Source organism: Equus caballus, chromosome 7, assembly GCF_041296265.1.
Source record: "Equus caballus isolate H_3958 breed thoroughbred chromosome 7, TB-T2T, whole genome shotgun sequence".
NCBI classification, from domain to species: Eukaryota; Metazoa; Chordata; class Mammalia; order Perissodactyla; family Equidae; genus Equus; species Equus caballus.
In genome coordinates, this window is record NC_091690.1 from 16,043,056 (window position 1) to 16,058,311 (window position 15,256).

At 35.8% G+C, this 15,256-nt stretch overlaps 1 protein-coding gene across 4 annotated transcripts in view; it reads right to left on the bottom strand.

Annotated features, from left to right (window-relative positions):
- Positions 1-915: 915 nt before the first annotated feature.
- The window catches only part of KBTBD3 (kelch repeat and BTB domain containing 3), a 38,317-nt gene continuing 23,976 nt past the window's right edge, over positions 916-15,256 (bottom strand). For all 4 annotated transcript variants that reach the window (XM_005611542.4, XM_005611543.4, XM_023644735.2 and 1 more), the window contains 2 exons: positions 12,906-13,150; positions 916-8,743 (listed from right to left, as the gene is read on the bottom strand). In XM_005611542.4, the coding sequence (XP_005611599.1) occupies positions 7,141-8,743; positions 12,906-13,126 (1,824 nt within the window). In that variant the 5' untranslated portion in view covers positions 13,127-13,150 and the 3' untranslated portion in view covers positions 916-7,140. The remainder of the gene's footprint in view (positions 8,744-12,905; positions 13,151-15,256) is intronic.

A 15,256-nucleotide genomic window follows, 5' to 3' on the forward strand; every position in this document is an offset into this window, starting at 1 on the left:
TAACAATATCCTTACGTTTGGAATAAACTTTGTTAAGGCTTCTGTCTAGGAGGATTAAAGAGAAGGGGTTGAGTTACTGTTTGAGGGCAAAGAGAACTGCAGAAGGCTGGAGGCACATGGAGAATTGGAGGTAATAAGGGAAAAAGTCTGGAGCAAGAAATTTGGATGAAGGATTAGTAAGTGAGGACCAGAGCACCTCGGAAATTGAGACAGGGTAAGTGGCCTATGCAGTCATGTGGGATAGGGACGGCTGACTTTCCAAGGGTTGCTTTCCAAGGAGGAACTCTGTTTCAACCTCGGCAGTAGTCTAGAAGAGGGACTTGGGAGCCAAGGTCATTGAGTAAATCACAGCTTGTTACACAGGAAAGCAGAAACACGACAGAAAATAGGCCTGCCCAGAAAGAGGAAAAATTACAGGAACTGGAATTGAGAGCATCTGTCCAACGTAAACATTTAAAAAGTCTTTTCTTGGTATCACTGAGTCTGTCAGACTTTGGACTCCTTTCCTAGCTCCAGCCCATGAGCATTTGTGTGTATGAGGGAGGAAGGCTTATGCCCCAGCAGCTAGCTGGTCCTTGTACGCCTGGTGTCCAGTGAGGCAGGGCTGGCCACTCTCTGGCCCTGTACATTCAGCTAGCTTCAGCTGTGTCACTTGTGGTTCATGGGTATATTGTCTGTTCTTTCTTAGCTCAGTGATGGCCCAAACACCTATGACACATCTGAAGTCTAGTTGGTATTCTATTCTTTCAGACCAGGGTGTCCACTTTGAAGTTTATATTGCAAGACATGTCATCACAGCTATAGAAGCCCCTTCTGACAATCCCCCCACCTCCACTATCACACTCTCAGTAGTTCTGAGACTCATCAGAGCCCCTGGAGCATTAGGAAAGGAGGCAAGAAAATGAGACCTTAGCATCCGCCTTTATCTATCTCTTTTATTTCTAATGACAATGAATACAGACAGGATATGTATTCTTTTCTGATATACATTTTTACAAATTAACAATTATTTTATAGAATTGAAATGTTTTACTACATGTTAATATGGACCCGCAAAAATGCTGATTTTATTTCTTATAGCATTTAGCAAAAGCCCACATTCCACTAATAGGGAAATGAAGTACATTACTTGTGTATGCAATGCAAATCGCTTTGAGCACTATAGGGATAAAAGGTCACTAAAGCTATTATGCTATTGTAGGAGAAATGGGGGTTGCATGTCTACTAATGAAACTTGCAGTCATTGTCTTATCCATTATTGCCTTTGAAAGGAAACACAGAATTACATATTATAATTAAAATTCACTGAGAACAAATTATCCCTAAGCACTAAAGAATTAGGTGGATAAATAACTTTGAATCTATAATTTCACTTCCAAGAACCAACTATAAATATACTATGCAACTATACAATCAACTATACATGTTCTCCAAAGGTGGGCAGAGGACTGTATAATGCAATTTCACTCTCAAGTAAATAACACTTCATCATTAGCTTTTCCGTATAATAGCAAAAACTGAGGTTGCATAAAGTACCTAAACCAATTGTCTCAGAGACTTTTAACATAAGAAAGATATCAAATATTACAAAAAGAATTAACAAATACATAAATAGATAACTAAGGTACAATGTGGTAGCATTTAAAAATGTTAAACTGTAGTATCCATCAAAATAATTTCCTTTGTACACGAAAATAAGTTGCAAAATGTACAGTTAAATCAAACCCATTCAGTAACAATATAACTCTAGTAAATATATTTTGCTTCACACATTGACTCAATAGAATATCAGTTTATTTATTATATGCAGGTGCTGTGTTAATTGCTAGGTTCAGAAATGATGAGGATATGTCCCCATTCCTAAGAGCTTCCAATTACATGAGGAAGACAGACACGTAAAGGAATATTTACACTACAACGTGATACTCAAAGAACTGTACTCTTAATTATTCCAGCAACCTTGTTACCCTTGGAGCCAACAGCATAATTTGTTGAGCTAGTTAGTTAGTTGGGAATGCTGTCAAAGTTAATGAAATGAATAAAGCTACCTGACCCATAGAGTTATTTAATAATGGCCTTGTTTTATGAAAATACCATGCTTTATCCAACTGGACTAACAGCGCGAATCTCCACATTTAGATTGTTATTACCATAAGGCTGGTCTGTATTGATTGTCTTCTCATTAACCACCAAGAAGGTGACTGCTTTGATTTCTATTTTTTGTATAGTTTCTGGGGTCTTTTTTAGAAGTGTTTTAAAAATCCTGAAAACCATATTCAATGATAAATGATTGAAAAATTTATTAAAATCTGGCTTTAAATTCCTCTTCCAGAAAATGTTTGCGATTATATTGACGGGGGGGTAGGAAGAGAGAGACACAGCAAGGCGCTAGCCCAAACTGGATTTATAAAAGCTAGAGAGCTGGTTAAGGGAACAAGATGCCTGAGTTATCAAATACGCTGGAATGGACAGTGAGGCAAGACTCGTGTGTGAAATAGAGATTCTGCAATGCCGGTCAGGCTCAAACCACCAAAAAGGAGGCAGAGCTAGGCTAGATTCTCTGAGGCAACTGTACAAGGACAAGGAATGTAACACCTATTGTGGCAGGTTTTAAAGCGCTGAGCATTTGAATAAGAAGGAAAATGAGGCCTTGATTTTAGAGGAATGAGAGACATACTACTCTTTCAAACACTTGTGGGGACAACCACCTAAGACCAAAGGCTGGAAGTTATTACAGGGAGACAGAGTTGCTTTCCATGTTAGGAAGAACTTTCTAACAGAATCGTTAAAAAATGGAGGTAGTGAGCTCTTTACCCCTGAAAACACTGAATTAGAAATTGAAAAAAGTCATCTGTCAAGAGTGTTTTAGAATTTACAGGGACTTTCTATACCAGGTTGGAAGCTGTATTAGATTATAAGGTTATTTTCAAGTTTGAATGAGTCTATGATTTAGAAGAGATATCTTTTGATAAGCAATAGTATCATCTTGTGATTAAATTTCCTATTTAGATATTAAATTGGACTAAGCATCATAGTGTCATCAAATATAATTTATTTATAAACATATCTAAATTAAGATTCTGTATAAAGATATTCTTTCAAATCACATAATCCTTAACTAGAATCACTACATTTAACTATATAGCTACATTTGCAGCAAAATTAGAAATAATTCAGGAGAAAATTTTAGGTACTGGTCTTCCAGTTTCTATTTACTATAAAACAAATGTGCACCTATGGTAGACAGAAGGAAAAAATCTCTATTAGCAGCTCACTGTAAATGTCAGCACCAATTACAGACTTTTTCCTGAGTGATTAAAAAAAAGAGAAAAAAGAACAAATTTCCTTCAGTAAGAATGCTCCTAAAAATGATGTACTTTTAAAACTCAAGTCCTATTGAAATCTTGAGTATGCAGAACCATTGAAACCAAGTTACTTGGAATGCCTAAAATGCTAAATAAATTGGAGGAAGCAATTATTAGTCCTACATCACAAAACTATTAAGATCCAAATGTGTAAACAGAATGTAGAAATCTTTGGTCGTGGACTCCTGTGTAGGAAGGTATTGGGCTAATCATACGCCACATGCCACAGTCTTTGATAACTAGGCGTATCCTAAAGTATGGCTTTATAAAGTGGAGTAAAGTTGTTTCTTACGTTGAAGAGAAACCTGCTTCCCTACAAGTTCCAGCTTTTGTTTTTAGGTTACCCTCCAGAGCTGTCCATTGGAAGACATTTTTGTCTTACACACTCAATTCTAAATATAATAGGAGAAGAGTTTCCAAACACTGGATCCAATTGAACTGAGAATGATGATCTAAAAGTAAACACTATATATTCAACAATGTATTTAATCATTCCATTATAATTTCTGCCTCCAATTCTGAAAACATAAACAGATGTTTGCCTTTTCTAATTGACTGATTTTGAAATCGTGTACCTTGAGCTGGGTACAGTGAACACATATGCAATTGCTCTTCTTGGTACCTGGGAAAAATAGAATCATGTTGTAGCATGTAGTTGCTCTCCAATAATATTCTAGTTTCCAAGGGTAGTATGTAATGAATATTGCCATGATAAAGACCTCTTTCCCTCCTCATACCAGAGTCGAGTGTTATGGGAATGTAGTTAATTTTGATTATGCAAATATTCTTCATACTGCTTAGTTGCACAGGCAATAGATGAATAAAAGTGCTCCACGTTTTAAACCAAGTTTGAAGATCACTCTAGGAATATCCATTAACTCTGAATTATCTCATATGTTGAACTTAATCTTTTTTATATTTAATAATGCTATATACTTTTCAATTTCAGAAGACACTACGAAATTAGAATTCTTTCTTTTGTGAAACGTAGTGGAGCAAGACAAATGATAAAGGATTTAGAAATGTTAAAATTTTCCACAAGAATGACAGCAATCTGGATAATGAGCAGAATTGTTTTATCTCTTACCCTGCGGCATTAGCTGAAGGATGATAATGAAAAGAAAGTAGACTTAAAGAAAAAAAAGACTAAAGGAAGAGGCCATAGATAAAGGGATGTTATTTCCTGAACTTACAGACAGGGAAAATAGTTCTTTGGGGGTACCGAGAATAGAACCTTAGAGATCACTGAGATTTGCATGTCAGAGATCCAGAATGGAGGGTGAGGCCAGAATGATATGTATGGTTCTTGGAGAGTGAAGCCACAGCAACAGGCATGATCAGAAAGATATAAACAGTTTAGTCACTGACCATGTGTGTAAGTGGCCAGATTCCTTGAAGGTTTTGAACACGCAGATCATTTTTTGATGAGGCAGATAGATCAAATGAAAGTGCAAACTTTACAAGATGCAAAATGAGAGAGAACAAGATCAATTATTAGTGGAGCCAAGCCCAGCACAGATTACTATGGTGCCAAGGAAAGAGAACAGTAAATAAAGGAAGAGTTTGGGGCTTTATGATTAGAGAGAGTACTTTTCTTGCAGTTATAACTGATGAAGAGCTCTCAGGTGCAGATGGAAAGGGATGGCAATAAATGAAAATGATTAACAAGTAACATGCAGCAATTGCGGAAACAGGCAGAAAACTTGTGCATTAGAAAGCGTATTAAATCAAATGCAGAGAGAGCCACCTAGGGCTTGATGACAAGGATATTTCTAGAAACATAACCATAAATCAATGGCCAATGAGAAGAATGGTGGAAATAAAGATGATTCGATAAGGAAACAAGATCAGGAAGGGATTCTATTTTTTTTAGTTTCTTCTAGAAGAGATTAACAATTCCTAGAGTCAGTGATTAAAACAATATTTATTTTAAGCATACTTTAATTATTTATATATGCTTAAATTAACTGTTCAGTAAATCCACATAGAGGTCACCCACTGTGTTATGGTCTTTCTCAAATAATTTGTTTTCAAAGTCTCACACACACACACACAAAAGCCTCTACTGAATTTTTTTTCTTACACACACACACACACACAAACACCCATAGAGGAAAAGGCAGAGCCAACAAAAGTAGGTAGGGAGGAAGGCCACCAAATCTACAGAATACTTTTTATCTCATCTCATTAGGGATGGTCCCTGATTTTGGAATTGCATAATAATGTAGTCTAATATCTTGTTCTATTTTGAAAAATATATTTGAAACTTCTGATTGCATAAATTTATATGGTAAAATAAAAGAACCTTCATTTAGCTGCATTTCCATACTTACAGGAACACACTTCTAAAAAATATGTACATTTACAACAGATTTATATTTACTGCAGAGTGTGGGAAACTCATCTGATTCTGGAGAGGTGCAATCTATACATTACCTGAGATGTAAAGCAGGGGTCTTAAAACCTAAAATGCTTATATCTTTTAAACTGATTAAAGAAACATACCCTTTTGCAAGGCGGAATCATCCTGAGAACAAGGATAATTGATACTCTTCCACTGTTTGGGTTAAAGGTGATTAAACATCTAAACAAATACAGGTTGTGAATTCCACTAATCATAGCAAAAGCCCAGTCATTTTTTTAAATTTAGAAAATAATTCACTATGAATAATTTACTGAACTGGTAAACCAACACAGTGCTTTACAGATGGTATGTATCATCGCAGAAAACTGATACGGTACTAATTTAAACCCTGAAATTTCTTATTGCAACTCAAATTTAGACATTTAAGAAGTTAGGAAATGCAACAATAATGAGCCACTTATCTAGAAGTCAGATTTTTCACCTCCTCCGTTATGTTGGAACCTGGCAATGACACATAAAAAGGATTTTAGGACTATCATCCCCAAATCCAAGAACGTCACTCAGTGGGTTACACGTTAAGATAAACTCAGGTCAGGCATAACTTAAACTACTAATTAAATCAAAAGTGCTAATTTACTGAGCTTGAGCCAGAAAAGAAAAAGAAATACGATACTGATAGAAATTGAAACCAACCAACACTGAGAACTAATAGAATTAGCAATTTTAAAAGCATTTCAGTAACTGCCGATGGCATGATGGCCTTATAACATGGTACATTATGCTCTTAATGAAGAGTAAAAAAGTTAAGCCATGTTTACTGTACAGTTTAGAAGGCTGGGGAAATACATTGCGTTTTAGAAAAATTTCTGACCAAAAAAAGTGCAAGAAAAGGAGGGCTTAAAAGAAGCTAACCAATGATCAGAAAGGACAGACATTCAGTAACTCTTATACCTATAGTAACAAGGGAGGATTCGCACCTCTTTCTAATTTATTTTCTAGTTCATATAATACAGTGTAATTCATTTTTACTACCTAAAGAGATTTCTTCCATCTAAATAGTATAAATCTATGAATTTTGATTTGTTTTCATTAGTCTTTTATGGATAGAGTACTTTAAAAATCAAAACGTCAAGGCCTATGGGTTTTATTTACATATGAAAATACTAAATATTCTGGATTCTCCAAGATTAAATTATATTCAATATAATTTTTGATAAAACATATTTTGTATTTTAAGTTTCTGGGAACTTCTAATTCATATATGGTATGCATTCATAGTGATTCTCTAATAGAAGGAATATTTTATCTTATTAAGATGTAAAGACCTTTTTACCAACTATTAAGGTTAACAAATTAACTGTAGGTTTCTAGAACTGGAATAGTTTTAGACTGTCTAAGCACACACTAGTTTTAGAAATGATTAGAAAACCATGGGTCCCTGTATTTGTTAAACTGGATCGCCTGGCAGTAAAATTCAGTTAAGGCTCTTGGCATCGGTGAAACTTCTTCCCACTCGGACCTGCTGCTGTGGTAGACCTGCACTTCATCTGTGATTTCATCCGGAGCATAATCGCCACCTAATATATAAATTTTATCTTCAATTCCAACTGCACCTGCATTAAAGCCTGCACATTCAAAAGATCCTTCACCCTTCCAAACACAAGTATCTGGACAAAAACTATAAACCTTATAGGTGGAAAGGTCACATATATACAGTGTGCAGTTGACTGGGACAGCTTTAATTAGTGTTGCATGAAAAAACTGCCCAAATTCTGCTACTAGTTCAGACCACTGATCAGTTGTAGCATTGTATTTAAAAAAGCAATCAAGTGATGGGTTAAAGGCATCCGTAATCTCTACTTCTGATCCAAGAACATAAATTACATTTTGGCATGCACTTGCTTCGGGATAGTATATGCCTCTGGGTAATGGGCTAACAGATATCCATTCTTTGGAAAGAGGGTTGTAAGATTCAACAGCTAAGAGACTTTTAATGTCCTGAGATCCTCTAGTCTTCCCACCTATGACAAATAATCTATTGAGAGCCATAACTGATGTATGCATGGTTCTTGGTGTTTTCATAGTCGATACCAGGAAGAAATCATTTTTGACTGGACAGTAGCACCAGGTTTGATCAGTGGCATCATGGTAGGACTCTGCAATATGGAGCCTAACCGTTCTACAACATGGCCCTTTGCAACCACCTGTCAGGAATATTTTCTCTCCATAACTAGACAGACTAGATCCTGGCAAATCAATCAGGTGTGACTGTGACAATACTTTCCACGAATCAGTTTTAATATTATAGCAAAATGTATATTGACTTTCTCCATTTTCCTCAGTTTTGTGAACAAATATATATTTTTCAGTTGTGGATGGTCGAGCATCAGGGAAAAGTCCACCAGAACCTTGCACACGCTTAACTGCATCCATGATTATGTCAAAACAGTTTGTGCTTTTGAGTAAACACTCCTCACTGAGCAGACAGTCTTGAAGCGTCTCCTCAGATAACTGATGTAATCTTACTTTTTTAATCAAATGAGGCAGATGCTTTTGCCTGGATTCTAAGTTATGTTTAGTCCAACTAAGGACAACTTTCAGTACGGTTTCTTCTTCAGGAACATTTAATTCATCTGATTCTAGACATTTTTGCAGTACTCCAAAATTCATCTCTAAGAAATCACTGGATTTAAATACTAAAGAAAAGTGATGTTGTACAAAGTACAATGCATGATCAAACAAACGGGTAGAGCCATAGCTATCTGACATAGATAATAACTGTAAACAATTGACAAGATTAATACTTTTTATTAAAAAGTCACTGCAAGCCTTGGATAGGAAGGAAACTTGGAGAAATGATGACAACTGGAAGAACATTTCCACATTATCATCTGTTATCTTTGTTTTTCCAGTATAGGCATAATCAAGAAATGCTTTTACTGCCTTGGAGGACAAATTAGTAATGGTAACACTTCCACCATCTCTTTCTTTCATGTTTACTTCAAACATAGCCCTGCAAAAATAAAGAACACAGAAGAACAAGTAAACAGGAATATTTTATTCCATAACAATTTCAATATTATCTTAAAGAGGTTTCCTTATTTTATTCCTTCCTATATCTATGAAATATATTTTTAAAGCATCCTAATAAATTATTTTAATATCTAGAATAGTCATACACCATACTATTTATCCATCAAACATACATATTACATAATTCCTATACAGCAAAATATATACATTATATCTAAGCTACAGTAACTAATCCAAAGAAGACTATAAAAAGATTCAAATTTTACATATTGATTTGATGTTCTTATATATTATTAATAAAATTAGGGTAAAATCTCTCTAATGGAAGAATTTTTTATCTGTGGATTTCTTAATATCAACTGTGCAGGTAATAACTAAAATTACTTAAAATGTACAATGCTTTTGGGTTTAGCATTTAAAAATCTCTTTCAAACTAATTTTCATTTTGGCAGTAGTGAAACAAGTGAAAGATGGAATACAGTGAGGTATTAGATACCTCCAACAAGTCTGTCTATGTGGGAAAATCCACCAAATAAGGTAAACTTAAACACACATCTAAAAAGACACATTTCATACAGTACTTTAGGAAAAAGGGAATGTGATTTCATAGAACTAAATAATAACAGTGTACCATACAAAGCCAAAGGCTAAAAATCAGTTTCCATTGAAATAGCCACTGAGAGATGGAGCTGAGTCCTCAGATTTGAATAATTACACCACTTTGAAAGTTCTTCATAATAAGTTCTAATTTATCTCCACATGTAAAGTTGATAGAATCTAAGGAATTAGGAACTTTTTTGGCTCAGGTTCAGCAAGAATATAAATTATCTGGAAATGTTTGGGCAGGAGACTAAGATGTATTTCACTATCGGTTTTGGTCAGAACAATATTACCATCCATCCTTACACTAACTTCATATCCAGAGTTATTCATTTTTACACTTTAAACAAACCCATTATGGTGGTTGTCAGTGGAAGAGTAAATGGAGATTAAGATTAAAGGGGAAAGAGCTACAACAAAGAACCAAGGACTGCCAGGTGAGCATTCATTAAGACTCAAGAGCAACTGGCTTTGGATCTGGTTTAATACTGGTTTGTGTTTGTGTCAGTACTGTCCAGGGTACCTTTGTGAGCAGTGCCCCAAGGTGCCCAAGTGCTCTGGAGGGAAACCAATTTAATTAGAGTCTACTCTATAGGGTAACTAAAGCTGTTTAAGAAGCACTAGCAGTCAACTGAAAAACATAAGGGGCCCTCCAAATACAGATTATACCCCTTAGGAAAACAAAGGATGACACAGTGCCTTCCTACTAGGCTATTCAATACTTCTTAATACAAAAATAAATAAATATAGTTACAAAAATTATATACATGTCATATATTATACAGGGTATTTCAATAATGTATATCAACTTAGAAATATTAACTTGTAATGATAATTATATTAGATTATTAAGACATCTATAGTCAGTTTAGGGTAATATTAAGACCATGGCCTCCAGAACCCAGCTGCCTGGGTAGGCATCTAGCCTCTGCCACTCATTAGCTGTGTGACCTTGGGGAGGTGACTTAACTTTACTGAGCTTCAAATTCTTTATCTGAAAACATGGATATTGGTAGTACCTATTTCACTGAGTTGTGAGAGGAACAAATGAGTTAACTGATGAAAAGCATTAACTGGTATTGTTATTATTTTAAGAAAACAAATGCTTTCTATCAGATTCTATGTATTTTTAATTTACCATCAGCTTCTGAATTATCTTTGAGAAGATACACATAAGATCATATTTCTATACTTCATCCTATTCATCTTTAAAGCATCCATTAACATCCATCTCAAATTGACCATGTTATCATAAAGCGGTTACATAATATGTGTGATTCCTTTGTAATCTTGTCTCCGATGACTTTACATCTCAATAATAATTTTCATTTTCCAAAAGCACTGTAAAGGGCATTTATCATGCATTGTGTACTTTTCTGCTATTTTTATTTTGTGTTCTTCCTTCCAGTACTCCAGTCAGTTTGATTATAGCACAAATATGAATTAGTGGCCTTATCATACAAAAGCGTAAATTATAGACTTCCATCTACATTTATACATATTTTTATGTGAACTCTACTCATTTAGTAAAATACAATATATTATAAAGGATTTAGGTCATTATGAAACTGTCATTTGTGTTACTTCAAAGCAGGTAAAAATTTTTAAAAATATATTGTTCTAACAATAATTCAAAAAATTTAAAGCAGATCCATAGAAAGCTAGGAGTAAGCTGAACAAAGTAGTAGGGACAAAAATTATGTGCAGGGACATTTAATTAATAAATAACCTCAATATAAAGAGCAGAAGACTGCCAATTCAAATGTTTACATGAACTTGTTATTTTGTTAACATGAAAACATTATAGGGGGATCAGGCTGTATGTTCACATCAGATTATTTCCATTTTTGCCTAGGTTTGGAAATAATAATAATAATAATGATTACTAATATTAGTTGAATGTAGTGGACACCATCCTAGTCATTAATTTCATTTAACCCTCATAATGACTCTATGACTTAGGTTCTATTTTTATTATCTTAATTTTTTACAAATAAGGCAACTGAGGCCTGAAGAGGTTAAGTAACTTGCCTAAGGTCACACATCTAATAAGAGGTGGAGCTGGGATTTAGATTTAGGGCATGTGTATTAAGAGGCCAAGTACTTAACCCTTATATCATACGGCTTCTTGTGATGAAGAGGTGACATGAAAGCTAAGGGAGCAGTCGAGACACTTGGAAGAAAAGCTGGATCAGAAGAGAGGTGGGAAGAAACTGGTGTAACCTGATCGTGTCAGAGGACAAGAACAGTTAGGGCCCCAGTGGAGTGCAAAAAAGAATAACTTAGGTTACCTGAGAGAAGGGGTGAAAAGAACAGATGGAGACATATAGTCTAGTTCGGCAAACAGCTAAAGACTGTTGTCATCTCCCTGTCCCCAGTAAACCATGATGGAGCACTGAGCCATTGCTCCCAAACTCAAAGCAAAAGCCCTACAGGAACAGGTGTTTAGCAAGTAGTCAACATCAGTTAAGTTTTTGCTGAATGAATTACAGCCCATAAGATTTACTCCAGAAGGCAATAAGAGTAAGGTCTAAGATGTTGGTTAGATGTTGGTAGCAAAATAGGAGTTAAACTAAGGATTAAACCAGTATAAGTCAACTTGCATCTAGGTGTTTTTATATCTTAAACCTTACTTTGTTTTATCATTTATTTATTAGAGATTGAAACTCTTTTTACTGCAAATAAAAATTGCTTCCAAAATTGAACATAATAAAAAATATTGCAATTAGGATTTAAGTTCACGCCAGTATGACTAGGAGGGCTGAAGGCCAGGATGTCATGAAGACAGGCTTGTGTGTCTGCAGACCAAGAGGCCTCTCAGGATGGTATTACCTTGATACAGTTACTACAATACTAAAGTCATGTGTCTAACCTGTAACCTTCAGAATCAGAAACCCACTGTCACAGTAGATTCTTACAGTGACATGACTAGGACATTCCCTGTAGGATGATATACATGGGAACCAAATCATATCTGGAAGGTTGTTCAGAATCAGAACAAGTTGGTGCTCTCCAGAAATGCTTCTGGAGATATTTCCTTACTACAGGAATATCTTTGCCAAAGAGAGGAGAAATCTTGAAATCCTCTGGGTTAGAGTCCCTCTCCCCTGGATAATCCGTGGATACAATAAATGACTGAAATTTATTTTCCTCTCAGATTCTTCATTTTCTTTGAACTTGGCTTCCATTTTTTATCATTCTGTCCTTTCCTCTTACCTAAATGATACAGTGAAGGGATCCCCTGAACAAAACTGACCCCAGATCAAAACAAATTTTTTTCCCAGAAAATTTCAAGGGACTAATGTTCCATAGACCTCTAGGAAATGCTGGCCTGGGAAGACCTGAGCTTTAAAAAAAGGAGTCTTAAATTTTTATCCTCAAAATCATTAGTTACTCTTAGGTTCTAATTAGCTGTTTTTACAAATTAAAAATTACTGCTGCATGCTCTTGTGGGGGAAAAACTGAGTATAGTTATAAAAAAAATAGCATAATTATCCGTATCATAAAATATGAGGCATAGCTGTATAGAGAAGGAAAAGTACCTGAAAAAGTCACTGCATGCTGCTAACACACAACGATGACATGGGATTGTTTCATCTTTCATGATTATTTTGAAATCATAAAAGACATTTTGTTCTCTAAAATTCTGTAGTACACTTAAGATTTTCTGTCCGTGATCTTCTGACACAAGGAAGCTGTTCTTCTTCTCAGATGGAATTCCATTACATGAATTTCGTCGATTGAAATCATATGAATTATCCATAGCCAATTCTACCTGTTCTTAGAACTGGAATGAGAAAACAAAAAATCAGTGATGGAGTAGAGTCCTAATGAAATTATCACACTCCAACATTTTCTCACTTACTGTCAATTACACAAAAATGCTCACAAAGAACAATTATAAGATAGTAACGTTCTAAACATTTTTTTCATGATATTTAATAATAAATTCCTTTTAATTTTCTTAAGTGATGAGCTCACTGGGATAAAAAGTATTTTATTAAGGTATAACATTCAATGCTATATAATTGTGTCAGATAGCAAAATTTATAAGTTGTATAAAAAGCTTAGATAGGATCTCAGCGTATGACCAGTCTTATTGTTACACATAAGAGGTAATATTTATACAGTAGTTATCATTTGAGTATATATACAACACAGCCCTCTCCCCTCCCATCCATTTCCTTCTGGTAGCCAAGCAGATGTTAAAATACTGATCTTGAAGCATCGATATATACCTTCTGAGGTTAGACTTCTAAAAGAGAATTGGTTGAAAAAGATCAGAGTGCTAGATTGTATTAACTTTTGTAGTTACAGCCTTTAGTAAGGAAGAAAATGGTAAGCAGTGGTTCAAATTGGCCTAATTGAAAGCAGGAAGGAAAACAGCAGGAAGGAAAAAAGCAGGAAGAAAGGTCTTTTAAACACGAGGCCAGAAATCCAAGATAGTTGAAGGTCAGATAATTGTGACTTTCTCAAACTGCAAATTCAGCTTCAAGCATAAAAGTTTGTACCACCAAAAGCAAGGAAGTGGGAAACAGAAAGTAAAAGGAGACTGGAACTTGGGGAGACAGAGAAACAGGGAATCTTGATTCCTCAGTATCTTTCTGTTCTGGTTATCTACTGTTTTGCAAATGACCCCCAAACTCCATGGCTTAAGATAGCAATTTATCATTCTCTCTCATGGTTCTGTGGGTTTAGCTGGAGCTTCCTGCCTGGGGGCTTTCACATGGCTAGAGGCGGATGGCAGCTGTGGCTGAAGTCACCTGAAGACCTGACTGGATTAGAGGTCCAATATGGTTTCTTCATTCACATTTCTGATGTTTCAACTGGGATAGCTGAACGGATGAGGCCCCCTCTCTCTTAATGCCCCCTCTTCGTGTTGGCTAGCTTATGCTTCCTCATCACATGGCAGTCTCAGGGTAGTCAGACTTCTTGCACGGTGGCCTCCTTCTCCAAAAGGGGGTCTTCTAAGATGCCCAGGTAGAAGTTGGACACTGGAGAAGTACTCTCAATGGTCCTACAGCGTCAGTCAAAGCTCCGTTCTAGGACTGAGACAAGCTACTGCTGTGTTGTCCGATATAGTAACCATAAACTATGTTTAGTTATTTAAATTTAAGTTACTTAAAATTAAATAAAATTAAAAATTTTGTACTGTGGTTGCTCAAGTCCTATTTTAAGGGGTCAGTAGCCAAATGTAGTGTGATAGTTAATTTTATGTGTCAACCAGACTGGGCCATAGGCTGCCCAAACTGGCTAAACATTATTTCTAGGTGTGTCTGTGAGAGTGTTCTGGATGAGACCAGCATTTGAACTGGTGGACTAAGCAGACTGCCCTCCCTAATGTGAGTGGGACTCATCCAATCTGTCGAAGGTCTGAATAGAATAAACGGCTGAGTAAGAAAGAATCCTTTGTCTCTGCCTGCCTATCTTTGAGTTGGGATGTTAGTCTTCTCCTGCCTCTGGACTAGGACTAGGACTGGAACTACACTATCCACTCTCCTGGGTTTCCAGAGTGCTGACTGTAGATCGTGAGACTTCTCAGCCTCCATAATCATGTAAGCCAACTCCTTATAGTCAATCAATCATTCTCTCTCTCTCTTTCTCCAATTGGTTCTGTTTCTCTGGAGAACCCAGACAATACATGTGCCTAGTGGCTACTGTATCGTACAGCACAAATACAGAAGATTTTCATTATCACATAAAGTTCCACTGGACAGCTGAGGTACTGTGTGAAGAATAGTGTGCATGTATGTGTGCGTGTGCAGGGAGGAGTAATAGGATGTAACCGGCAGTATTATTGGAAAATTAAGTTACTTGCAGTAGTTTTGTGAGCAGTGTTCTAAGCAGATGTGAGCATGGAAATATATTAAGAATGAGAGCAGGTGTCATGAGT